Genomic DNA, 26,091 nt, shown 5'->3' with positions numbered 1-26,091 from the left:
GCTTGCAAAATGTGTCTGCAGGCATGTTCTGCGGTTTCCCCTGTATGTAATGATGCAAAAATCGCCCCTGAAAATGTGTCTACTGAAACATGGATATTTTTGAGCCTCCCAAAAGATGGGTATTTTGTGACATCAGCCTGCCAGAGCTGAAGACTCTGCAATCCCCTTGGATTGACAGCTCCTGTAGACGCAGGAGGCTGCACAAGCTGACAGTCTGGACAAGCATTGATGATCTCCCTCGCCTGACTTTTGGAGAGGCTAAAGGATTCCATCAATGCCTGTGCATTCTGATGGAAAAATGCATGGCTCAATTTTGCCTGCTCAAAAATATCCGGCAATGTCTGAGATATGGTCATTGTCAGTCTGTCTGCTTGAGCATTTCCCTCTGCTAAGAACCCTGGGAGTGATGAGTGTGCCCTGATATGTGTAACAAAATATTTGTGTTCTCTATTTTCCAAAATTGTCCTCATGAATGACAGATATGAATATAAAATTTCATTGTCAGTGTGTTTCAAAAGTGACCCCTCCAACCGTTTGACCACATTTGCAACATATGCTGAATCTGTGACCAGATTGAGAGGTTCCTGAAACAATTGAAAAACCCTGACAACTGCTGCCAATTCCACAATTTGTGGTGAACCCTGTACCATTTTTATGTCTGATTCCCACTCCCCTGTTTTTGAATTTTGCCATGTAACTACTGATTTGTGAGTTTTTCCTGAACCATCGGTGAACACTGTCACCCCATCCACTGGTTCCTGGCTTATTTTTGGCTTTTCTCTGAGACTTACTTTCGCATTCAGCATCCTGTGAGCTGGAAAATGAACAGTACAAATTCCTGGATAACCTAACAAAGCTATTGCAAAATCCTGTGATTTCTGCATCGCCCATTCAAAATATACTTTTTTCAAAGGAACATGAATAACTGAGAAATCTCTGCCTGACATTGTCAGCAACCTGGTTCTCGCCTTAATAATAATCTGTGCTACCATTTCTAAATCCGTGAGAATTGTTTTTGAGGGCCTGTAAGCTAAGAAAACCCACTCTATCAACAAAAGAGGGTCCACTTGAGACAAATCCCATTGAAAAATCAACCCATATAACTGTGCTGTTTCCCCCAACACTGCTAAATGAAAAGGCAATGATTCTACAAAGCGATGTGCTTGTTTCTGCTGAATCATGTCTGTGATCTTTTCAAGATCCCTTTTTGCTTCAGGCGTCAGAGTTCTGGGAGATTTGATGTTATTGTCCCCTCTCAAAAGATCGAGCAACGACGAGATGTCATCATTGGTAATTCCCAGGATCGGTGTCATCCAGTTGATCTCTCCCAAAAGCTGTTGCAAATCCTGGAGATTGGTGACCTTTGTGTTGATTTCCAGTTTCTGTGGCCTTATTGTTTGTTTCGTGATCTTCCACCCTAGGTATTTCCAAGGTGCAATTTCCTGTATTTTTGGTGTACTAATTTCCAGTCCTGCTTTTTGCACCTGCGCAATCACACAGTCACGAACTTCTTGCACCTCCTGTTTTGTTGGTGCTGCAATGAGCAAATCATCCATATAATGGATAATTTTTGGTTTTGGATGTTTCTCTCGTGCTGGATGCAAAGCTTGGGCCACGTACCATTGGCAAATGCTTGGAGAGTTTTTGAGTCCCTGAGGAAGAACCGTCCAGTGGTATCTCTGCAAAGGTTCTTCTCTGTTGATGCTTGGGACAGAAAATGCAAAGCGTGGAGCATCATCTGGATGAAGTGGAATGCTGAAAAAACAGTCTTTGAGATTAATGATCACAAGCGACCAGTCCCTCGGGATCATCGAGAGAGATGGAAGCCCAAGCTGCAGTGGCCCCATGTCCTCGATGACCTCGTTGATTTTCCTGAGATCATGAAGCAGTCTCCAAGACCCTGAAGTTTTCTTGTGAATGACAAACACTGGGGAATTCCATGGGCTGTTTGTTGGTTTGATGTGTCCCTTCTGCAGCTGTTCTTGGACCAACTTTTTCAATGCACTCAATTTTTTCTGCTCCAGGGGCCACTGATCCACCCAAACAGGATCATTTGTTTTCCAGGTCAGTTTCAAAGTGGCGAGTGCCACAGTGACCCCTGTCAAAAATCCAATTCTAATTTCAGTCCCCATTGTGCCAAAAGGTCCCTTCCCCATACTGTGATGGGCTTTTGCACGATGAAAGGACGGACAACTGCTGTCTTTTTTCCCGGACCTGTGACAACAATTGCGTTCTCACTTTGCATGCACAGGGAACTCCCCCCTATGCCTGTGAGAGAACCCAAAGGTGCAACCAAGTCCCATTCCTGAGGCCAAAAAATGTATGAAATAACTGTAACATCCGCTCCTGTGTCAAGCATCCCTGTAATAGCAATTGTCTTCTCGCTACAAGTCAACTGACAAATAACAATGGGACGATCCCGGCTCAAATGTTTCACCCAAGATGCATGCACTTCTGCTTGATCACCAGGAAAAGAGTCCCGTTTGTTGAACACCGGCATGGCTTGCCTTTCTGGATGAGATGGCAAAGCCATAGCTCGAGCAATCGGTGTGTTTTGTGGAATTGTCAGAGGTGGTCGCAAGGCTTTTGCCGTGACCATCAACTCCTCATTATGGTTTGCTGAAATCAAAGATGGATAAACAACAAGTCCAAGGATACTGCTCCTGTCCCTGGCCATTATTAAAAAATCCTGCCTTTTCCAAGAAGTCCCTGTGACACCTGTAGGTATCACTGCATGGCTATTGTCCAAAAGACACGTCAATTTGGAGGTTGCCAGGACGCATTGGAATCCGGGTGGTACCAAGTCTGGGTCGCTGGGGATTTTGGAGATTGCTCTGCTGAGGGGTTGTGTTTGTTGCTCCCTGAGGATTGTCCCTGCTGGTTTTGTGTCACTGCCAGGATTTGTGTCTGAGCGCGCTGGCGTTGATTCACGCTCTTTTTCCCGTTTCCCGGAATACGAAGAAGTTTCCCATCCACATCTGTCTGTGAGTGACACTCACTTGCGAGATGTTTCCCTCTCCTGCACCGAGGGCAAAGGTCTGGTGGCTTGTTGGGCTTTGAAAGTTGTGGGCAGTTCCTTTTAATATGTCCTTGTGCCCCACCCCCAAAGCACCGTCTCTCTGCATTAGGGTTGCTCTTTGTATAATTTGCAAGAACTTCCCTAACACGTTTTTCAATTTGATCCCCCAAGTGTTCCTCCATGATGGAAGCAACATGTTGTGGTGTCCCCACCTTGCTGCACGACTCGATCATGTCTGCCAAGGTGGCCTGGTGCGGCATCATGCTGATGATCCGTCTGCACTCCGGATTGGCATTGGAGAATGCGAGGCTTTTGATCAGGTGTGGTTTTGCTCCCTCCTCGCTCACCTGCCGCTCCACCGCCTGAGAAAGACGATCCACGAATGAAGAAAATGGCTCTGCAGGACCTTGTTTGATCTCGGTGTATATTGTGTCCTGGACCCCCGCTGGAGCAATTTGAAGAATTGCCCTCCATGCTGCCTCTTTGATGTCACTGAGCACGTGACCTGGGAGCCTCACCGCCTGTGGAGTTGGATCGTCCTCAGGAGGATCACCAGCAAGCTGCACCACGGTGAGTTTCGCATTCAGCCTGCCCTGGTATCTGGCTCTCAGCTCCTCCAGGGATCTCCTCCACGCCTTCTGCCACATGAGAGCTTGGGTGTCTGTAAGAACTGATGTCGCAAGATATTTAAGATCATACGGTGTTAAGTCATACATTCCAAAAATACTTTTTAACATTTGCTTGAAATATGGTGATGACAACCCATTGTCCCGAATGGCCTTAGCTAAATCTTTGATTGCTCCACGGTCCAGGCGTTCCCATCTCGGGTTTTGGCCCTGAGCGTCATAGTTCACTGGCATCATTATATTTCCCGAGCCCTGCAATAAACCTTTCTCTTTCTCCAACTCTGCTCGAATGTCCTGCCAGTCCACTTTTGCGCTCTGCAAAGCTGTAAATTCAGTGGGTACTTGCCTGTAGAGTGGAGTCATCTGCTGTGGCTGCAGTTCTGGTGCAGCAGCACTCACCGATACCAATGGCGTCTGCAGCATCTGCGAAGATGAAGGGTGGAAGCCTCTGGAGAAAAGTGAAGCATCTGCTGTGGAGGAGAACACACTACTGCCTTGCATTATTTGGAAAATTTTTGGAAGATGAACCAACAGTTCTGGCTGTGACTCCAAGGCTGTGCTTAAATATCGTAAAAGAAATTCAACAACCCCCTTTGATATTAGAATTGACTCTCCCTGCCCCGAAAGTTTGGCAGACCTTGATTTTGGAATTGTCCAAGCTGGGACACCCTCCGAAGCGGTGATGCGTGTCGTTTCCTCCCGTTGCTGCGCCTCAGCAGAAGTGTCCTGAGTCCCGCACTGTTCCGGTGTCAGTGGAGGTTCCTGCTGCTGTGCAGATGTGACTTTTTTCACCCTGGATTTTTTCTTATAAGAGACTGGAAAAAAGTCCTGCAATGTCACAGTCCCACCACTGGGTGGCGCAGTGCCTCGACCCGACAAGTTCTGCGAAGCCTGTTGCAATGTTGTGGTTCCGCCGCTAGATGGCGCTGCCGCCTGACCAGCTGAGGTCGGAACCGCACTCTGCTCTTCAATCTGCACTTTTGACAAACATTTTAACACCTCTTCTGTCAACTGATTTACATTTGCAAATCCCGCACTAATTCCCGATAAACCTTTGAGCATTTCTCCTAATAACTGATTCACGTTTGCAATCCCTGCAGTTGATGAAACTGACTCTTGTTGTAACAACTGTTCTAATTTGGTCATGTCAGAAGCAGACAGGGATTGGCCGTGAGCTTGGGCCGTCTGTTGCCATGGGAACTGTGATGGAACGGTGCCCTGAGGAATGTTTACCTCCTGGCCACGCCCCATCCCTGCCTGCCTCATCTCAGGGGAGTGAACACTCCTTCTCCAACCCAGGCTATGCTTTGGCCACGCTCCGCCCCGCACCGCCTCCGAATCAGAGCCACTGCCATCTCCCCCAAGGCTGACGTATCCACCCTCCTGTTCCCATTCCAGCCCCGATGTCTCCGTCTCACTTTGCCCATCTCCTGGCTCCATGCCAGCACCCACAGCCCGCGCGCGTCGGCTCCGCCCCCTGTGTGCCTGTTCCACGCGTTTGAAATGTGAGAAATCCCCTTCACCCGTGGCTGTCGGGTTCTGCTCGACCTTCACGCGTATGCCCGCCGCCTGAGCTGCAGCGAGGAACGCCTCCCGCTGTCCCTCTGCCGCTTCCTCGGCAGCCCTGGCTGCCGCGGTCAGGGAGCGAAGTTCCCGCGCCCTTTGGGCGGCCGCTTCTGCGGCCTCACGGATTCTCGACATTGAACGCGTCACCGGGCGCTCCGAGCGTACCACCGTCGCACTCGCACCCCCCGCTTTCGCCCCGATCCGTCCCGCCCCCGCCGCTCTCCCCGGCCTCGCTTTCTGCGCGGGCTGTTTTGAACTCCCAGCCTGCGCAGATATGGAGGCACTTTCCTCTCCCTCCTCCCCCTGCTCTGCGCTCACGTTCGCACCCTCCTCCACTGGGGCTGCTGCCGCCGCCGCTGCCCCCACCGTGGGTTTGGACTCGGGCAATGCCTTCCCCCCACTGAGGGTCGCGGCTGTGCCTGGCTCGCCCACCTCCGTCTCGGGAATTTCTGCGTCGGAGGAGCTTAGGGACTCTTGGGAAACTGAGGAACAGTGAGAACCCTGGGACACGGGATGCAATGGGGTATAATCTCCCTGATTTTCCACAGGAAGCAATCCTGCCTGCCCTCTGTCTGTGTTGAGAGGGGCTGTCCCAAGCTGCTGGCCAGACTGTCCCCCCCCCCCGTTTTTCACCAGGAGCCGTAGCTGCCTGGCTTGAGCTGCCGCGTTGTGAGAGTGTCTCTAAAACTGTTTTTGCTGATGATAAAAGTTTTGCGGCAAGCTAATTATTTTTATAGCCTGATAATATAATTTCTTATTAATTTCCTGCCAAAAATTTGGCTCATACAATAAATCTGGATCTGAGTGTTGGAAGTTACACCTCACCCATAATAATAAATCTTTCAGCTCCTTTTGAGCAATCTCCACCGGATGGGCAGAGATGATGCCCTGGAAGGCAGATACTATTTCTTTTTCCTCTTGGGAGAATTCCCCCCCCCATGTTCTTAATTTTGACCGTTCTCACCAAAAGCTGTGTTGGCCCGAGGTCAGTCCGGAGATGGCACTGATTACCGTCCAGCAGGTCACAGGTGAGAGATCCCAGGCACGCTTCTGGGTCGTCTCCTCCCTGGAAAGTCCCCGTGGCGAGTTGTTTCGGTGAAGGTCAGGTTCTTATCTCGAGCTGTCCGCTCCCTCTCTTCTTGGAATTTACGGCGAGTGTGTGCTCTGCCCTTCTTTTTATTTTTCTTCTCCGCTGATGCAGGCTGGATGTTGTTTGATGTTTCTTTTCAGTCTTCTTGCTGGTTCCCACCCAGGGAAGCCAGATGTGAGAACCCCAGATTTGGTCTGGGGTCTCGTGTGGTGGTAAAGCTTCTCCTCCAACCCGTGTTCCCAAAGAAAAACTCTGCAGCCTCTTCTTGTTCGTTCTCAAGATGATTTATTGCTAGTTATCTAACAGATGAGGTCCTCGAGCTGCGGCCCTTTGGTCAGCGGCCCAGGCAGAGAGGCACACACTCCTGACACCCTCACTGTCTGGTGTCTTCTTCTCTTCTCCCCCCGCCCAGGGCTGCTGCTATCTTTTATAAGACATATTACGTATAACATGTTTACAATTATTCCCCAATACCTATTACCTACGTTGCCAAGTGTTTCTCTATTCTAAACCAATCTGTGAGTGCCAACATCACCAAGAACATGGAGGTAAGGAAGAAGAAAGAAGAAGGATGGGTTCAGCCCACTTTCCTCCATCTTAGAACTTCTGACTCCCATGTACAAAGAAAAAACCCCCCTGTACATACACTACAACCCCCCTGTACACTACCAAAAAATTTTTCTCTCTACTTTGTGACTGCATTTACTATACTATCTAGCATTTTGTGACTGCTTGTTCCACCTTCAAAGTTCGTAATTTATTCCATGGTTCAAACTCGAAATCACAGCTAAATCCAGCTGCCTGCCGGGGTCCAGACTGCATCTGACCATGGCCTAGAATCTCTAAAAATGTCTGAGAGATATTATGAGTTCCCACACTCTGCCAGTCAGGTGGGGCGGTGTGGGACAGCTGTCGGGGAAGGTGTGTGGGGCAGGCCAGGGCCACTCTGGCAAGGGGGAGAGCCTTGGGCCGCTCGGAAGCAGCGCAAAGCCGTGAACGGGAGAGCCCGTCCGCAGCGCACAGCTTGGAAGGCACTGACCAGCTTAGGCACAGCGTGACACGCAAGGGAACACTCCAGGGCTCTGGGGGGTTTAGAGGTTTTATTGCCAGTCATGCTGAAAGCAAGCGCTGGAACAAGCATCTCCTGGTTACTTCACCATCTTCATCTACCTCAATCTGTCCTCCAGGTGGCCTCCTCCAGGTGGCCAGTTCAGGCAGACAACTCGTGGGACATGCCTGCTCCAGATCTGCTCAATCCCACATTCTTCTTGGATAGCTCAATTCTTCTGATGACAATTCATTCATTTCTCCTTAAGGGATAATTCTGAGCTTCCCTACATCAACACTACTCTACTCTTTTCTAAACAATGCTTCATGAATGAAGCCTTCTATGGTCTCTAGTCCTAACTAAAGACAGCTAAGCTCAGAAAACCTCAAAACATTACATTTCCTATCTACAGCAGAGCTCCTCGTAAAACTCAGGGGATGGCTGAAGCTCTGCCTATGCACGATCCATCCCCGTTTCCCTCCCCTGAGCTGGCAGGGCACGAGGGCCTCCTCAGGCGCAGGCGTCTGCACGCCAGTTTTCCTGCACTTGCTTTCCCCACTTACGGTAAGCAAAGCTGCTTACCTCAGCGTGATCTCTGGGCCTCTGCAAGGGACTGTCCAGCTTAGCTAGAGCATGGCAAGGAAGGGAGTCTTCCAACGCTCGGCCTATGTCAGAGTTTTATTGCCACTCTGGCTGAAACAAAGTGTCCCCTCACTACTTCTGCATCTTTATCATTCTGCCCGGCAGCTGGCCTGATCAGGCTGACAGCTTGTAGCGCCTGCACAGTGCACTTCTGCTGCATCACAGCTTTTCCTCTCACAGCTTAATTCTGATTATGACAATTCCTTCTTTTCTACTTAAAAGAGAGCTCAGAACTTACCTAAATTAACAAGACTATATTCTAAGCTAAACTATCCTCTACTATCTAAGCTATCTAGATTCTACAGTCCTTTGAATTCTCTGCCTGAATTTCCTTAAGTTTTAAAAGTTAATCTTTTCATGAAAAAAAAACCCCAACAACGGTTTAAGTTGAACCTAGCTAAACTAAGAAAATTCCGGAACCATTACATTTCCTATCTACAGCACAGCCCCTTATTAAAAAGTCAGGGGATGGCTGAATCTCTGCCCAAACACAACACATCCCCTTGCCCCTGCTCGGAGCTGGCACGGCACAAGGGCCTCCTCAGGCGCAAGCGTCTCCTCTCCAGTCTTCCAGCACTTGCTTGGCTGAGGTGACCAGAGCAGCCAGGCTGGAGGCTGGCTCGCCTGAGGTCACAAACGGATGCTGCCCGGAAGAAAAACCAAAAAGAAGGGAACCCCCGTTACTTTCCACGAGCACATCCTCACGGGCCCAAGCAGGACTCCTTGGCTGCCCAAAAGACACACCAAGAGGACCGAGGGCAGCACATTCCCCGTGGGCCTTCCTCTCCTGGAAGCTGCCTCACCCACGCAGCCCACACTCCTCTTGATCCCTGGATGCAGGTGTCCTCAGCTGGCAGGGCTTTTTGCCCCTTTGCTTTTTCTCACCTGCAGGAGTTCCTGGGCAGACCAGCGCCTGTCCTCGTCTGCCTGCAGGCAGCAGCGCAGAAAGTCGCGCAGGAGAGCCGAGTGGTGCCTGGGGTTCTGCAGTTTCGGGGGCCCGTTCGTTTCTATCAGTTCAAAAACCTACAACACATGGATGGAAGAGGACACTCTAGCTGCTCCTTTCCTAGCCACAACAGCTCTCTCCACACAGAGCCCCTTTTCTAAGCTGCACCTTACCCTGACACGGGCCATCCTCTCGTAAGGAGCTTCCCCTTCCACCATTTCCAGCCCCATGATCCCCAGGGACCAGATGTCCACTTTGGGGCCGTAGGCTTCTCCTCTCACCACTTCCGGGGCCATCCAGCTGGGAGTGCCCACTCTGGAGCTGCGCTTGCTGCGCTCAGGGCTGAGCTGAGCGCAGAGGCCAAAGTCAGCTGAGGAGAAAAACAAAGCCTGTCAAAGCCAGCCACCGCTGGCAAACCGGCCTAAAGGATGGCCCACTCCAAGCCTGCCAAGGCCATGCCCAGTCTAGCTGAAAAGGCAGCTGAGCTCGCCTTCCCCGTGGCTGGAGCCAGGGAAATAGGGCATTGGCCATTTCAGAAACACCCTCACGATTCACGCGCTGGCTGAGCAGCGCTTCTGGGGAAGTGGCAGTCACCAAAAAGCAGCCCCACAGCACACGCGGGGAAGGCTGCCCCTGAGCAGGGGCGATACTCACCCAGCTTGACAGATCCGTCCATGCCCACGAGAACGTTGCCGCTTTTGATGTCCCTGTGGATGACTTGGCGGGAATGAAGGAAATGCAGTCCTTGCAGGCACTGAGAGAGAAAGGAGGGAAGGAAAGTTAACATTCAGCATCTGATTTAATCCCAGAAGAAAGGAAAGGGCTCCAAGAGGTTGACTGCTTTCTCAGGGAATTGTGAAGGAGGGAGCACTAGTACGGCGCTGTCAAGAGCAAGAGCTTGCTGCTTCAACACTCTTAGAAGTGCTTTGGATATTTCAAAGCGAAGGCATCTGAGCTTGCACGAGTCCATCCTGCCATTGGTACCAAGCACGTGACCTTTGGCTGGCAAGCAGCATGGCAACGATTTCATTGGAAGCCCTGTGGCAGCAGAGGAGGAAGCAGCACATTAGACCTGTTTCAGAATCCCTCGCCATCTGGGCTGCAATGCCGTGCTTTGAAGCTGAGGACATCTCCTTCGCCCTCGGCTTGAAATTCTGCCACCCGCATGCGGGCTTAGAATGTCAAGGAATGTCGGACAGACGGACAGGCTCCAGACAAACATTCAGAGGCAAAGCTGAGAGGAGCAAGCCAGGAAATGAAACAAGTGAGTGTGCACGAGCGCCAGAGGACGGACAGCATGGAAGAGTGCAAGAACAGAGCCTAAGGCGTGCGGGGACTCCAGCAGGCAGTTCCCTTCAGATTAATGCTCTTTCTTCTGCTCTGTGTCGTGAGAGCAGCGCCAAAAGAAAGCCGGGGCCAAGAAATCTCTGCTCTCCTTAACCACCAGCTGACAAGAACCATCCTGGGCAGGCCAGGGGAAGCACAAGCGGGACGCCTCACCTCCCGACAGACGGCGCCTATCTGTCCTTCCTCCAGGTACACTGCCCTGAGCACATCGAACAACGTGCCGCCGTCCATGAACTCCATCACCAGCCAGAGCTCCGCATCCACCAGGTAGCTGAAAGAAGGAAACCACAGCATGGAGAGAGAGGAATGGGCACGGCTCAGGCACCCGAGGGCCTGACCCAGGCTTTTGCAACTGCTCTCCAAGCTACACATGCCAGAAGAGATTACTGAAAGCCAGCTGCAAACTCCTCCCGTGCACATGCAGATGTCTAAAGCTACATAGACATGAGAATACCCCAACCTGTCTAAGTAGCTGACAATATTGGGATTCCTGCTGTCCCTCATCACCAAGATTTCATTGACAGCCAGCTCCTCAGACATCTTCTCCTGAAGAGACATTATCTTGATGGCCACCTACAAAGACATTGGCCACCATTAACTTGAGAAGTCGCTCCCTGCACGAGACCTCAGGGAACACGGAGCGAGCGTCCGTGCCATGACACAGCGAGCTGTGCCAAACTGCCCTGTTGCCAGACAGCAGAGCTTAGGGAGAAACTGCCGCGGGTATTGACACTTTACCTGTTGTCCTGTGCTGGTGTCGAGGGCTTTATAAACAGCTCCAAAGCCCTTAGAAAGAAAAGGGCAGCAGAAAAAGCCCTTTATAGCCCTGGCAGTGAAAGCAAGCCTAGGCAGGAGATCTCCCTAGGCTGCCTGGACTCCTTAGAAAACGCCTGGCTGCGGCGTCTCTTCAGCCGGCAGCACGGCAGCCCACCAGCCCTCTGCCATGCCGGACAGGGAACACGGAGCTTCCACATGAAGATCAAGGACCCCTGCAAATCTCCAAGGCACATGCCCACTTGATTCCAAGTGGCTGGGCAGGGCACGGCGCTGTAGACTCTTGCTCCTGTCAGAGCTGGGCACACCTGGGAACAAGGCATGGCAACTTGTGGGGAAACCAAGGACTTCGTGGGGGCTGCATTTCTCAGCACACACCCAGGCCATCTGTGACCCAGAGTTTTGGCGCCAAAAAGATAAAGCAGACGGAAATACCTGGGAAAGGTTTCATTTTGACCTTTCTTACCTGTTCACAGAAGTGGCCAAAATGAAAGTTACAGAGCAGGGCCCGATCCCTTCTCCTGCAGGAGGGGCCCTGTACTGGCCCCTGCCCAGGGCTGGTGCCCATGTGCTAACATTCAGCTGACTGGGAGCAGAGCTCCTGGGGCTCTACAGTGATACACCAAGCCCAGCCCAGTTACCTGGTACACATGCAAAGCTTCAGAAAAAGATTAGAATGGAAAAATGTAACTGTCATGATCATTGTATTTTACTATGTTCACATGCTGTATAGGACTGCAATTTTATGTATTTGTGGTATTTTCATACATTTTAATCTCTGAAATACTGTCAGATACACTTTGATTCTTAATGGAAAGTCTTAAACTATTAATTTAGCTTATAAAATGAAGTTACTGACATTAAATAATATGTACTTTGTAGCGTAGAAGAACACAGTAATAGTGTGAGTAATTATTATTGCTTAAGCACAATTGGCTTGGGTCTGTACAGGAATGTGAAATTTTGCAAGAAAATAATATTTTCACTAGGTTTTGTAAAATATTTGAGAAACACTTCTTGTTTGAAATAATATGTTTCAAACAACCTTTTACTTAGGAGTTTGAGGAAGGTTCTTACTTTTGACAGCAGTACAATTTTACATTTTAAGAATAATGTAAGCAGCTGATGAACTTTAGAATTATTGCAGACCATATTTAGTCTTTCAGAAAGTATTAGTGATATATATCTGATTCAATGTATCTTTTAGCCAGGTTTTGTCAGTGTAGGAAAGTCTGGTTGTAAAGCTCCCATTGTTGCCATTACAGCATTTATGTGCTGTAAATCATGTAAAAGTCTCCATTTTCCTGATTTCTTTTTTATTACAAAAACAGGGGTATTCAAGGGTCTGAATGATTCTTCAATATGGCCCACTTGCAATTGTTCTGTGACTAATTCTTGCAGGGCAGTAAGCGTTTCAGTAGTAAGGGGCCACTGATCAACCCAGACAGGTTTATCTGTTAACCATGTCAAGGCTACAATTGGACATTCACCACCCTGCATCACAGCGGCTCCTATTAAAAATCCATACTAATTCTGTAATAATAGTAATTAAAAATCCCAGTAATTCTGAGGGTCTGATGTTAGCTTGTTGGCCATCGGGATGTTTCACATGAATTACAATGGCTGACAAGCCACCTGTTGTAGAACCACCCAACCCCATAAGTCCAAAACTTGCACGAGTGAGAGGCCACGATTGAGGTCAACGCAGTCATGAGAGTATTGTAACATCTGCTCCAGTGTCAATCAAACCTGTTACCGATACAGTCCCTGGATGATATCCACTGGCTGTGAGGATGCATGTCTTTTCTGGATGGGTCTCCGTTACTTTCTCAGTCCGGAACACTTGAGGTACTTACTGTATTGGGAACAAAACTCACAAAGGCTACAAGATGAGTGATGCAAGTTCCTTCCTGAATAGTAATAGGGCAGTCATCAATTCATATCATAGCATGACTCTGTCCTAAATAATCAACATCAATAAGTCCTAAATGCATATGAATACCTTTAAGTGTAGTACTTGATATCCCTATCAGAAATGCACTCAATCCACGTCCTATTGGGCCATAGGTGTCATGGGGCACTTTGCAGATTTCTTTTGTCAAAATAGTTACTGTGTCGGTGGTGGGTACATCAATCCCTGTGGACCCACTTGTTGCTCCTGAATACTGTTTGCAAATGGGTAGCTTTGCAGTGCTGGGAAGGCCCATAATTGCTGTTAATGGTTGTCAGGTTATTTGTGTCCCCACACACCCCTTCGTGTTCTTCTTCTCATTTCCCTGCAACAGCTGACCATTTGCATGATACTTACTCGTGCACAGTGCCCAAATTTAGCACAATGATTGCACATAACATTGCTGCTTGCATTTGACTTAGATGTTATTTTCTGGGTATTACACTGTGCCCTTACATGCCCTTGCTGTCCACAATTACAGCATTTCGGTGGTGGTCTTAGAACTGCAGCAAGAGCTGCCATTTTATGCTCTACTGAACCAACTTTTGAGCAAGCAGTAACCATTTCAGGCAATGTGGGCTCCCCAGGTAAGGTGTCAATAATCGTTCTGCAGTCTGGGTTTGCACTTTCTTTCACCAATTCTATACACAATCTATGTCACAAAGATTCATTATCTACCTGTTTTTCAATAGCTGCAGCAAGCTTTTCCACAAACTGCAAAAATGGTTCTCTCATCCCTTGTTGTATAGTAACATATCTCTGTTTTGGAGCTGCCATTTCCATTGTTTTAATTAAAGCACTCATGCCTATTTGCCGAGCTTGTGTCAAAATTGAAGGATCCCACCTTGCCTGTAAATCTGGGTTAGCAAAAGGCCCAGTGCCCAATAAGGCATCAACACCCACAGCATGACGAGTCGTGTTGAGGCAGCTGCATATTTGTTAAAGCTGTGTGCTCAGCCACTCACCTCTGAGTTTCTTGAAACACACCATACTGTACTGGTTGGAATAAAACTGTAGCAAGATGCATGATGTCATAAGGTACAAGCATACTGCATTAATTACATGTATTAATTGCATTACCTCTGAGGAATTAATACCAAACTGAGCCACTTTCAATTGGAGATCTTGCACAACCTTCCAGGCAAAGACATGATGACTGTCATCCTGCCCTATTCCAAGAACTGCATTAAAAACTGGAAAAGCCATAGGATTATCACAGGCAACATTTGCCTTAACACTCTCCTCCTGAGGTACTTTTGGGGCACCAAATCTTTCTATTACGTCCCAATTTTTTTATTCAGCTGCTTTCTTCCTAAGAAGTTCCCAAAACTTCTGAGGCTGTCATGGAAGCACAGTTACTTGACACGGAGGCAAAGTCCATGGGGCAGTAGGGCTAGATCACTTAAAAGCTGAACTGCCAACAGTTCCCTGCCCCACCTCAGGTGTTACTGCGGGTGACTCTTCACTTGATTTGCTGTCACTGTCTGGCAGTGGAGGATACGACCTTGCAAACTGTTCATGCAGCTCAGAGGGGGGCGGGGGGCAAATGGCTGGGCTAGAGTGGAGGGGTGTAGGTCTTAGATTCAAAGAAAAACCATAAATTTCTAACCAGGTAGAAGCTTGAGAAAGTGTTGAGAAAGAATGTAAGTTCTTTATCTCTCTTGTTCAAATTGTTTATAATTAGGTTTTACTACTGTATGTCATCCACTGCACACCAATACGTTGAGATGTTTTCACTTCAGGACCAATAGAGTTGGTCTGCACAAAGCTCTGTATAAAAGAGTGATGTATTTTGAAATAAATCAGTTATAGTCTCAGCCTTCTGAACAAAGTCTATTCATTCCCATCCTGCCTCAACAGCGTCAGAGGGGAGCAGGGGGCAGACAGCTGGGTTTGTCTCTCTGCCAAAGACATTTCCGCTAACTGGCACAGTGGTGTAGTGTATAGAGGCACCACTGAAAGCTGCTGTGCAGGTGAGATAAAGAGGCTTAGGAGTCTGAGAAGGAGATACTCTGTCAGTCTGCCCGGAATCCTTAGCAGCTTTCCCAAAAGCTTCAGCATCCAGCCCAGAAGCTCTGGCAACTTTCCTGGAAGCTTTGGTAGCCTGCCTGGTAACTTCCATGGGCACCTGCACTTTCTTCAAGGATGTATGCAACAAGTTCCCCATCAGAGGCCCCATCTGACTCATCCCTCCCATCAGACTCCTTTATCAACCCCAAATCTTCATCCACCTTGTACTCTGCTTGTTCCCGCTGTTTTCCATTCTTTTAATGCCTCAAAAGGCAATCTCCAAGTAACAACTAGATTGACAATAGTTTTATCTCCCGCTCAGGTGACTTCCCACAGCTTGTCCCTGACTTTTTTTCCAACCTTTAACACTAAATGCTGTGTCAGGATCAGTAGCAAAATCCTATGATCTAGTCCACAGCAATATACTACAAAGGCCATAGTCTGAAGTAGTAATTCCCTTATTTCTTAACACAGCTTTCTATGTAGCCAAAATAGTCTCTTCCTCTTTAGATTTATTTCCCATTATCACTAGTTGGTGCCTCACCTGCTTCCAGGTGTGTTGATAGGAGAAAATCAGGTCAGGACTTGCCTGTGGCTTCCACCCGCCACTCTCAGCTGCACCAGCGCCGCCTCCCCTGCTACTCCCCAGCGGGTCAGGGCTGCCAGTCGCTGGGACCCCGCGTGGCTCCAGACCGACCACGCTGCTCAGGCTGTGGCTCCACGTGGTGGGCACCAGCTATCACTGGTATATACACTGCATCATGAGGCGGTCGCCACACAAAGCACAGACCACAGGCGGTCTCAGATGGCAACTCTTTATTATCGAACATGACCTTTTATAAACTTTCTAATTGTTTATACTTCTTCTACCCCAACTGTTGGCCACAAAAAATCAACATAACACCACTGGTGAACAGTAATAGTGACTTTAGTTAACTTTCTGAAAATGCTTTATCCAGCTGCAGTTCCCTCCTTATCTTTCTCCAGTTCTTCTCTCAGCCTCCTTGGTAGCAGCCTTGGAGAGAGCTCTTTATCAGCTTCTTGCCCCTCAGCTTCTTTTTGCTCCTTTAGCTAACAGGCCTGCTGTTAGCCCCTTCCACAGTAATTCATCCATGAGGGGCAGGAAACAAGTAGAGCAGAATAGGATTAAAAAGCCTAGTGATTAATTAGAATTGGTTAAAGTCTGACAGACCTTGAGATGACACCAAAATTCATCATCCTAGAGTGTAGCCTACAGCACACTACTCGCATTTCTATATTCGGGAAAAATGTTTTCTTCCTTTTACGCTGTCTTAATTTAAAAGCTGAAAGATTCAAGAGGAATTACTACATCCTCCAATGAGTCCATGAAGTTTCCTCTGAATGATCTCCTTCATGTTACTGCAGTCTACTATTCAAGTATATAGGGACAACTGTCACAGTAATCTCATTAAAAATGTGTGCTTTGTTAAAATAACCATCACAAAAATCAGTCATAGTAAGGCAGGTAAGACAGAATCAGTATTGATACTGAAAATCTATTATGAATGCAGAAAAAGGCAGAATCCAAAAACTTCAGAAGTATGTATATAATATACTCATTTAGTTGAAAAAAACTTACACGTTTATTAGAACAAGTTTGGGGTTTTTTTAAATCTCATTTTTTCTACTTTGGATAGCTTTACCTCAGCAGTCCATAAATTATTTTTGCTGTATTAAACTAGTGAAACAAGGATATTTAGTCTAGATTTTTAAATTCCAGAAGGAAGTATTATGCAGTGTTACAAATGAAAAGCTACGTTAGATTCCTAATTTATCAGTAAAATACCTAACTGCAGAATGATATCAGCAAGAAATTCTATTATTTTGGAAGAGCAGGGTAGTATGTTAGAGAACTCTACCTTTCCAGACACTGGAGAAGAAGGAGTAGCACAGGGGCTGGAATAGCTACTGCTGTCTGCAGGTTTCACTGAGGACTGAGCTGATCTGTCATCTGAGCATTGTCCGGAGAGCAAAATGTCTTTTTCTTTGTACTTCTTTGGCTGGTGGAGTGCAGGAGAAGAAGATTTCACTGAAATCCTACAAAGGACATACCTTGAGTTTCACAAGCAGTCACTGAACAATTTACATCGACCTGTCCACCTACAGCATGACCACATGTATTACAGCAACTACAACATCTATTAAACCTAACTAAAAACTCATACTGACCATTCATTGCTTTTTAATGCTACTGTTAAACTTCTTCTGCTACTTCTCAAACATCACAATTCATGGACAATATTCCTGACTGCTCTCTCAAACAGCAGCCCCAGGTATGAAATACTTCTCTTTGGGATTACAATGCAGCATACAACAGTATAACACCTTCCAAATGTACTTCCACTGTTTTCACCTCCTATTACTAGCAGAAACTTAAGTGATACTCGTATACATAAACTGCAACCTACAGTAAGCAGAAGACCTCAGCATCTTACTTTTCAGCATGAGAGGAGTCAGATAATTCTGTTTCTGTTGAGCTTTTTCTGCTGCTGGTTGACTTCCATGTAGATGCCAAAGGAAGTTCTTCACAAGTCACAGGCCTTGGTCTCTGGCCAATTCCTGAAGGCTGCTGCAGATCTGCAGACTGTTCTTCAGCACTCAGAACAGCTGTAATTGCTCTTACAGTTGTTTCATCAACCTGAGACCACAGCTTAGAAGGAGCTCGCATACGACGCAGAAACAAGCTGTGCCACTTCTGCCTGAGCTGCAGCAGCATACCAGCAGCCTGCAATGAATTCCAATTCTGTTAAATACTGATGAAAATTAGATCACACAGGTAAGAGAACCCTGTCTTTTCCCTATCAAGCAACACCTGGCATTCCAATATAAACAGAGCCCAGAATTGAAGGCAAGACTAAGGTCTTGGGGAAGGGGAATAATCCATATTTAAACTATGATGTTAATTTGCTTTCTTTTCCTTGGGTACAAGGTCATTTTGGAAACATTTCATTTAGCTCTGTACTAAACTTAGCTTTGTATTGTAATTCCACAGACTTTTTTTTTCCTTCTTATCTTTCAAGAAAACTCAATCCTTTCATGCTTTATGCCCTTCCTCTCAAATCAGTCTCTACTCATGCATTCTTCAGTATCGTTGATGGAAAAGAGCTCTAAGTGATATTTTTCTTACATAGACACCTGGTCAAATGTGATGACTAAATTCAGAAGACTATTGTCTAATTCTGCTACTAGAAACGCTTCCATTACAATAAATTTTTAAAAATCACTCTTCCGGACATGACTAGGAGAGAGAGTATTATTATTAGAGTTGGTAAAGTTGTGTGTTTCATGACCCATAAACTGCAGCCACAGCTCCTCAATGACATAAAGACTTCTATTTCAAAGAGGATTTGAAATGTATCCTTCCAAAATCTGACAGCAACTTTCTCTCAGCAACTTCAGCTTCAAGTGCTCCTTTTTTGATCTGATTTTGGTTATCCTCTCAGAGAAAGAAGAACACAATATGCCAATGTGACTGTTCTCTCAGCTCCTGTCCAGATTTTAGCTTATCCCAGCTTGTGCTATGGCCTGATGGAGCACCATGCAGGCAGGACAGGAGGCCAGAAGGAGCAGAAGGGCCCTTATGCTGTCACTGTCACCTGCAGCTTGCTGTCCCTTGCAGTCATCATTTTTTGTCTGCCAGTTTCTTCAGAATCTGCTGACTTGTGGAAAGGGACAAAACTGCCAAGCTCAGATATAAAACATCATATTGCCCAGAAAGTTTTTGAAACAGACCCAACAGAATCTGGATTGCTGAGGCTTTCCTGCTCCCTTTTGTGAGAGACAGGACACCCACACCAATATGGAGGAAGAGGGATGAGCACTCTCACTGTTGACTTAGGTGACTATTCTCTTTCTTTCTGCTGACAGGTAAAAGAAGAGAAAGGTATGGGTGATAGGTGATCAAACACTGCAACTTGGATTTTGAATACACAAATTTATGCAACAGACAACTCTGTGCCAAAGGGGATTGAAGCCGTTTAATTCTTAATGAACTTGTGAAGTAAAGGTTAAATCACAGAGTACCTAGTTGGAGAGACCCAAATGGACCATGATATTCTTGGAGAAAATTCTTGGCTACTCAAATGTTACAAAAACCTTTTCACATCTTTTTACAATTCCTCTACATGAAGCAAACCCAGGAGTAATTTCTTACTTACTTCAGGGTCCAGTTTAAGATGGAGCCATTCATCCAGCTTCAGCAGTGCCAGATCAGCAGACGTCCTGTCCTCCATCTCACTGTCGCTGCTATCATTAGACACCCCTCCCCCTGAATTAAAGACAAAAGGTTCATCAGAATTTCCATATTTTTTCTACTATTATTTCTATACAAAAACCCGCATACTACTGTATTACCAGCAATATTTTTCCTTCTAAAATTGACTTTAAATGTAAACATTTGTAAAACTACCTCTTCTTTTCTGCAAATACACTGCAAAGTCTTTGCTCCAGATAGCAGCAATCAAGTAGCCAGGCCTGCTGAAGGTCCTACTATGTAAAAATGTGGATTGATATGATGTGACCCAACTCATGTACCTTCACCACTTTTCACAGGCCACTATACAACTTTTGCCTAAAGCTGTTGGCAAAATCACACATGCCTCTATTTCCTAGTAAAACAGCAGATTTAAAGACCTAGTAAGAAAAAAAAAATATGTATGACTACTAATTAGGATTCTTTATTTTTCTTAAGTGCAATTCAGTCAGCATGAGCACTACTCTAAGGTTCACAGTTTAAAAGCAAGACAGGAAAGCTTTAGAAATAAGTTGGACTTTTAGTTTGATTCAAACTATGACAACTAGAAGCAGTTATTTTTGCTTCCATTCCAACAGGACTCAATTTAAATGAGAAAAAAAGAAGGAAATGTAAATATATTCTCTATTACTTATAGTTAATAGTACAGTTAACTGAAATTAAAAATTATCAGTAGAACATATCTTGAAAATGTATGTGTTAGCTAGAAGCAACATAACTTGTTTGCCATACTGATTGTTTCTAAATTATTCTGTTTGAATAATCTGGTTCAATGTATCAAATAAAGTAGTCTGCAGAAAGAGAACATGCATACTACACTTCTCAGTACCAGTACTACAGTTCTCATTAGATATTGTGGCTGCATTCTTTCCTTACAAACTATACTGCAGTTTCTGAGACCCTACGACTGTGTAATTTATGGACTTGAATAGGTAAGGAATCCCAAAATGGAGAGATTTGTTACAGAACCAACAAACTCTTCCTGAATAGCTACAGGAATTATAACAGCGCTGTTTCCAGAATCAGCCAATATATTTATTAAATATTACTGAAAAATAAGCTCTGCATGTCACACGCTGATGTATACCAACGGAAACATCCCAAATCCAGACTCCAGTGTACCTTGAAAGGATGAAGATGCCTGCAAGGCATTACTTTGCAGTCTGGCTGGTCCACAGAAGAGGGCCACGGTGACAGGTGTCACAACAGAGCAGCACCTGATGTTTGCTGTCTTGTGAGCTCTCGTCATTTCATCATATATAAGCCAGTCTGTAGGGAGGGCCTGGATGGCTGCAGCTTGTCCATTTGCTGGGGCAATCTGTGGAAGAGCAGGTAAAACCAGGCTATTGTACTCTCTACCTGTAATTAATGTAAATTTGAACGTATTTCTCATTTTATCCAGAGACACTGTGGGTGCCTCAACCTGGCAGTGCCCAAGGCCAGGCTGGATGGAGCTCTGAGCAACCTGGACTAGTGGAAGGTGTCCCTGCCCATGGCAGGGGCTGGAATGAGATAAGCTTTAAGGTCCCTTCCAACACAAACCATTCTATGATTCTGTATTTTGAGAATTAAATACATGTACAATTATATACATATAAAAATATACATGCATGTTGCTATCATGCTGGCATGGTAGTGTGGAGGATTTGTTTTAGAAAGGCCTTGGAAATGAGAAACTGAGGGAAAAGATACATTTATGTATGCTCCATTGTTTCAGGAAAGTCCCGCTTCAGCATTCCTCTGTAAACCCCCTTTCTCCCCACCCCTGAGCAGTTCCTATTGGACCTGGCCCTTGGGGTGGTTCTGATGTGCCTAAGCTGGACACTGTCTCTATTGTTTAGACCTTAACTCTTAATTTTGCTGTATAAAACTGTATCTGGGCAATAGCCCGGGGCCTTTGGTCCCTGCAATGCTTCAGGCAATACAATCTCTCTGGACAAGCATACCATTGGTCTCTCTTGGTCTCTTTATCTCGAATCCTAGTGGCGACCGAGGCAGCGCCGCAGCTCGGACCGTGCTAACCCAGACGCTGCCCTGGTGAGCCCAGGGCAGTGGGACCGCGGAAAACCCCGGCCCCGAGAGGGGACAGCTAGCCAGAGGGTCCCGGGGCCGGGGAGGGACGGGGGACAGCGGCGAGAAACCCCCGAAAGCCGCACATGCACATAAAAAAGTGTGAGAGAATTCAACCAGATTCATCAATTATCCTACCATGGTAAAACAAAATATGTTGCTTTAAAAAGAAATGTTAAAAATAAGTTTCAGAGAAAAACTTGCTTTTAAGAATAGGGATCATTATATCTTTAAAACAATTTTATAGCAGGGCAGTTTTTTTGCCTTTTTGCCTTTTCCATCTAGAGAAAGGACTAATTGAAACGATAGAAAAATGAATCAACTCCAATTCTATCAGCTGGGTAGAACAGTATTTTCTAAAGCTGTAGTGTTAAATGCCTATACTGCTTTTGAAGTACTGACAAATAGGAAAAGACATTTCTAAAACACTAGACAGATTTTAGTACCCTTTTTTTTGAACTATGAATTCAAAGTGTCTTTACCTTTTTATACTGAGACTGACCAAGAACAGAGGTAGGATGAAATCGCACTTTCTTCTCTTTTGGTTCCGTCAACACCAGGCTGTCTCTGTCTACATGCACAAGATTGGGATACATCCCAGCCACTAAGGCACCTTTAATTACAGCCCAGTTCTCAGAGTTAGCATTAACATCTCTAATATCAGCTCCTCCTCTGGCTCTCACAAAACCTGACAAATGAAAGAGACAAAACAGTGCCATGTTACCTTGTGTTTGGCTCTCAAAAGGAGTCAGAAACTAAAGGTGAAATAAATTACTTCTTTGTTGCATTTTTCACCACTGCCAACCTTAACAGCACCAAGAAGAAACCATTACACTGAAATCCTTCCTGATAAGGGGTTTCATACTGACACAGGATACCACTATTTTCTGCAATATAAAGACATTTCCTATGGGAATAATTCATTAAAACATGAAATGCAGTGGCATGTGGAGATGAGGGTGCTTTCAGTTTGATCAGCCACAATTCCTCATCTGCACCATACCCTGCATGAATGTGTGCATGACAGTGTATTTCAAATTAAGGAAAATTACACCAGTGAACATGATTTTTGTTACAATTTCTATATGCTTGACTTTAAAACAACGTTAAAATTGTTTCCAACTTCTCTACCTGAGGCTCTAAGCTGGCCAAGCACCTGTGTTCTCATTCCTGTAATGATTTCCATTGTGGCTCGGGATAGGAAGTTCTTTTCACAGAAGGCTCTCTCCCAGCCGTCACTGCGTGCCTTCTGCCATGCCTGAAAATGTTTTTACATTTGCCTATTAATTTGAAGGACTTAAACTAAAAACTGCAGGTGTTTTTTTAAAGATTACATTTATGTCAATAAAATGAATGCAAAACCCACTCTAAAAGTTAATGTATCAAACCAGATTATTTTTTCTGTTCAACAATTAGATTCTCTTTATGTGCTCACTCCAGTGATGATTATGTCAAATTAAAACAATAAATAAAGATCATTACATTAAGATCATGATTCAAAGTTCAGTGTAGTAGGATGCAAAGAGGCACATTGTTGAAACATTCAAAATTTTCTAGGGTTTGAAACAAAACATACTACAAAAAGGGCTCCCTCACAAATTTATGAGTCCAATACACAGGAAAGGCACTAGGCAAAAAGAAAGTCTTCTCTGAGGACTTAATCACAGTCCGCCACTCTACATCCAACTGGTACATCTGCATTTTGCTTGGGTGATGTGCTGTGATTAGTACTTTCTGAAATGAAAGACTACCTGGAAAGCCCTGAGCAGGGCCATGTGGTCACTGAATGTCCCGGCAGCAAAGCGCTTCCTGCACAGCACGGCTGCACGCTTTTGGGAGGCCAGCGTGGGCAGCACAAAAGGGTCTTGGCAGGCAAGAGCACAGGCAATGGTCAGAACAGGATCCAGGCACTTCAGAACTACAGCATACAACACCATTTTACCGAGGTGTGGCTCTACAGGTAATTCAGTCAGCTGATAACCAAGCTCAGTGAGATCTTCCCAAGGGTCCATGGCATCTATGGTCTGTTCATAAACAAGCAAACAAACAAATAAAGGAGAGGAGGATGGGTACAGTGGACAAAATCAATTTACAGTGAAAGCAAAAAGGATGTGAATAATGGACATTAACTAGACTTGTTTCCAAACACTGAAGAAGCAAGTCAGACTATTAACAGAGACAAGACTTTGAAGCACTCTCTTCCCTTGACATGGAAAAACACATCCCCACACACAAAATGAAAACAGACAACAAGCAAAACTTCAAAACATCCTTAAGTAATTAAAAACAGCTTCAGTACAAACTGAAGTCAGTAAACTGCTACACCACAAATTTGGGATCAAACACAATTACCATCTAAACCTGTTCCTTTTCTGACCTTAAGCATATGCACAGCATTTCTCACAGTTACAGCAGGCGGAGGATCAGGAGCTTTCATAAGAAAGTCTACAATTGGACAATTAATTGGAGCCAGAAGTTTTGTGTACAAACAGATCTCCTGCAAGGTAAAAGGCAGAACAAAAAAAGATTACCAAGATTTGGAAGCAGCTGCCAAACACATGATTTGTTGCAATTAGTAGTATGGTTTGAGGACATTGTATTTTTTAAAGTTATCGTTTCTAACTGAACATGCACCTGAAGCGGCAGTCTTAGAAGTTCTGGAGATTGAAATTCCAACATATTCTGAAATCGGAGCCTGCTGAAGAGACGAAAGCAGACCCCAGGCTTACAGCGCCCAGCCCTTGAAAATAAAATATGGGAAGTTGTGAAAATGAGGATTTCTTTCTAAAAACAAAACCAAAAGCCAACAAACAGACACAGAAACTCAGAATGGAAAAGAAGAGGCACTACCATGAAGAAAGTGTTGTTAGGTCACATGCAACATGAGAATTTCCTAATCATTAATTATTTTTGAGAGTGTGGCAATTTTTTACTGTAATTTTAACCCAACACTGAGAAATCTGGAGAAAGAAAAACAAGGCTTTTCTAATGTAAAGTGCTGTGGGTTTTTTGCTAACCTAAGACCAGTCCAAATCTCAATCATCCATTGTTGTAAGGAACCAGTTGCAAACTTTCTTGCTTCCCCTCACATCCCCTAAACAGAAGTGATGCTTGGAGTAAAAGGTAGAATAAAGATGAAGTAACTTGTGAGTGAATGAGGGAGGAATGAGCAAATTCTCTCAGTCATATACATCTATGTGCATACATGCAGCTTAATGCCAATATGATTGATTAAACAGGCATTTGTTGCTACATAAACTTCTGAGCCCTCCCCCACAGTGCTGGGAAGAATATAATCATGGCCTGTTAAGTCATGGATAGCTTGGAGAAAGTGAAATAGGCAGTCCTCTGCCCATAGACATGATGTGAAAACATCCCACTGGACATTGTGACTGCGGGTGCTACGTGGGAGAAAGAGGAAGGAGAACAAATTAATGGGGGGAAAACAACCCAGACCTTTGGGAAATGCCTGAGCATCACTTTTCTACAACTTGGGAGATTATTCCAAGGAAATACATGCTGACGCCTACTCGTCTGCAGAGAACCAGTGTTGGCCTCTATGCAACACAACACCAGAATAGGCCAGAAACAATTACTGTGTTGTGTGGTTTATTCTAAACATAAAGGACTGTGCATATCTGCAAAATGGGAACCGCTATGAGGCATTTATTACCTGCCTTTTCTCTGGATAGCACTGGCTTTTGAAATCCACCCCATTTTTAGCACTGTAGCACAACTCAGTGCATCAAAAGACTTCTAGAAAAACAAAGAAAGGAATACAAACTGAAAACTTAATAGGGTACATGAAATACAAGTTACTAGTTAGTTAGATTACCAACAGGAGTTTTCTAAAAAGTATGAAATAGTAATATATACAGCAGCTTCTGAGACAAAGCTACCTTCTCAATTTCAAGTGAATTAATGAGGGTATCTCCTTTCTAGTATCTCAATGCTCCGCAATTTTTGAAATTCAAGATTTTCAAGGTTTTTTAGACGGATAGTTTACAGTATTTGTCTTAAAACAAATGCATGTTGAAGCCTTTCAGAAAGGACTGTTGCCTGACAGGCACTAGGTCTCAGCTAGTAAAAGCTTTTTCTCACTTTACTGTAAAGTAATAAAAAAAAAAAAAAAAAGTTCTCCAAAATTTATACACTGTGTGTTTTAGAATCACACTAGGAAAATTTAAGGCAGTCCTACCTCTTTCACCTTGCCTGAGTCAATGACAAACACCACATCATTGACTGTTATGCTGGTTTCTGCAATATTAGTAGAAAGAATCTGCAAAGAAAAAACCCAAAACCACCAAAACTATAATAACTGCAAAAGCAATGGCAAAATAGGTCATTGTGGCATTGGAAAAAGTCCTCTAATACTTGCAATTTTGCGGATGCCAAAAGGTGGACTTTCAAGCACTTTCTTCTGGTCCAAAGTCTGCATACTTGAATGAAGCACGAAAACTTGGTATCTAATGCAAGACAAAAGGAACATTTTAAGGATCCTTAAAAGAAGCAATGAAAAGCCACAGTAACTAAAGGTTTTACCTGTGAGCATTATCAGAAAATCTCTTGTCATCCAAAACAATGCGGTCCCTCAGGCTCACTATCTCATCATACCCAGGAAGAAATATTAAAATTGCTCCTAAAAAAGGAAGTGGGTTTGCAAAGTTAAACAGAAAATTCAAATACATGCCGAATAGCACTCAGAAGGTTTTAACGTCTGTGGATTGCT

At 45.2% G+C, this 26,091-nt stretch overlaps 2 protein-coding genes across 2 annotated transcripts in view; both read right to left on the bottom strand.

Annotated features, from left to right (window-relative positions):
* Nucleotides 1–8,532: 8,532 nt before the first annotated feature.
* Nucleotides 8,533–14,390, bottom strand: LOC144248327 (serine/threonine-protein kinase PAK 3-like). Its single transcript, XM_077790410.1, has 9 exons — nucleotides 14,369–14,390; nucleotides 14,090–14,202; nucleotides 11,023–11,070; nucleotides 10,745–10,857; nucleotides 10,438–10,555; nucleotides 9,592–9,691; nucleotides 9,111–9,307; nucleotides 8,877–9,014; nucleotides 8,533–8,634 (listed from the first exon to the last, which is right to left on the bottom strand). Exons 1-9 carry the CDS (start codon nucleotides 14,388–14,390, stop codon nucleotides 8,533–8,535), a joined length of 951 nt encoding a protein of 316 aa, XP_077646536.1.
* A 2,388-nt stretch (nucleotides 14,391–16,778) lies between these two features.
* Nucleotides 16,779–26,091, bottom strand: part of LOC144248279 (3'-5' RNA helicase YTHDC2-like) — a 30,153-nt gene continuing 20,840 nt past the window's right edge. Inside the window, exons 14-26 of the mRNA XM_077790279.1 lie at nucleotides 25,905–26,001; nucleotides 25,741–25,828; nucleotides 25,561–25,641; nucleotides 25,036–25,118; nucleotides 23,997–24,102; nucleotides 23,740–23,859; nucleotides 23,114–23,386; nucleotides 22,494–22,620; nucleotides 21,845–22,050; nucleotides 20,415–20,610; nucleotides 19,198–19,307; nucleotides 17,476–17,765; nucleotides 16,779–17,077 (exon numbers count right to left, since the gene is read on the bottom strand). Coding sequence (XP_077646405.1) covers nucleotides 16,807–17,077; nucleotides 17,476–17,765; nucleotides 19,198–19,307; nucleotides 20,415–20,610; nucleotides 21,845–22,050; nucleotides 22,494–22,620; nucleotides 23,114–23,386; nucleotides 23,740–23,859; nucleotides 23,997–24,102; nucleotides 25,036–25,118; nucleotides 25,561–25,641; nucleotides 25,741–25,828; nucleotides 25,905–26,001 — 2,048 coding nt within the window. The 3' untranslated portion in view covers nucleotides 16,779–16,806. The remainder of the gene's footprint in view (nucleotides 17,078–17,475; nucleotides 17,766–19,197; nucleotides 19,308–20,414; nucleotides 20,611–21,844; nucleotides 22,051–22,493; nucleotides 22,621–23,113; nucleotides 23,387–23,739; nucleotides 23,860–23,996; nucleotides 24,103–25,035; nucleotides 25,119–25,560; nucleotides 25,642–25,740; nucleotides 25,829–25,904; nucleotides 26,002–26,091) is intronic.

The sequence above is a fragment of the Lonchura striata genome, chromosome Z (genome assembly GCF_046129695.1).
Source record: "Lonchura striata isolate bLonStr1 chromosome Z, bLonStr1.mat, whole genome shotgun sequence".
Taxonomy (NCBI): Eukaryota; Metazoa; Chordata; class Aves; order Passeriformes; family Estrildidae; genus Lonchura; species Lonchura striata.
The sequence above is the reverse complement of the archived record's forward strand: the minus strand, read 5'-3'. Positions and strand labels throughout refer to the sequence as shown.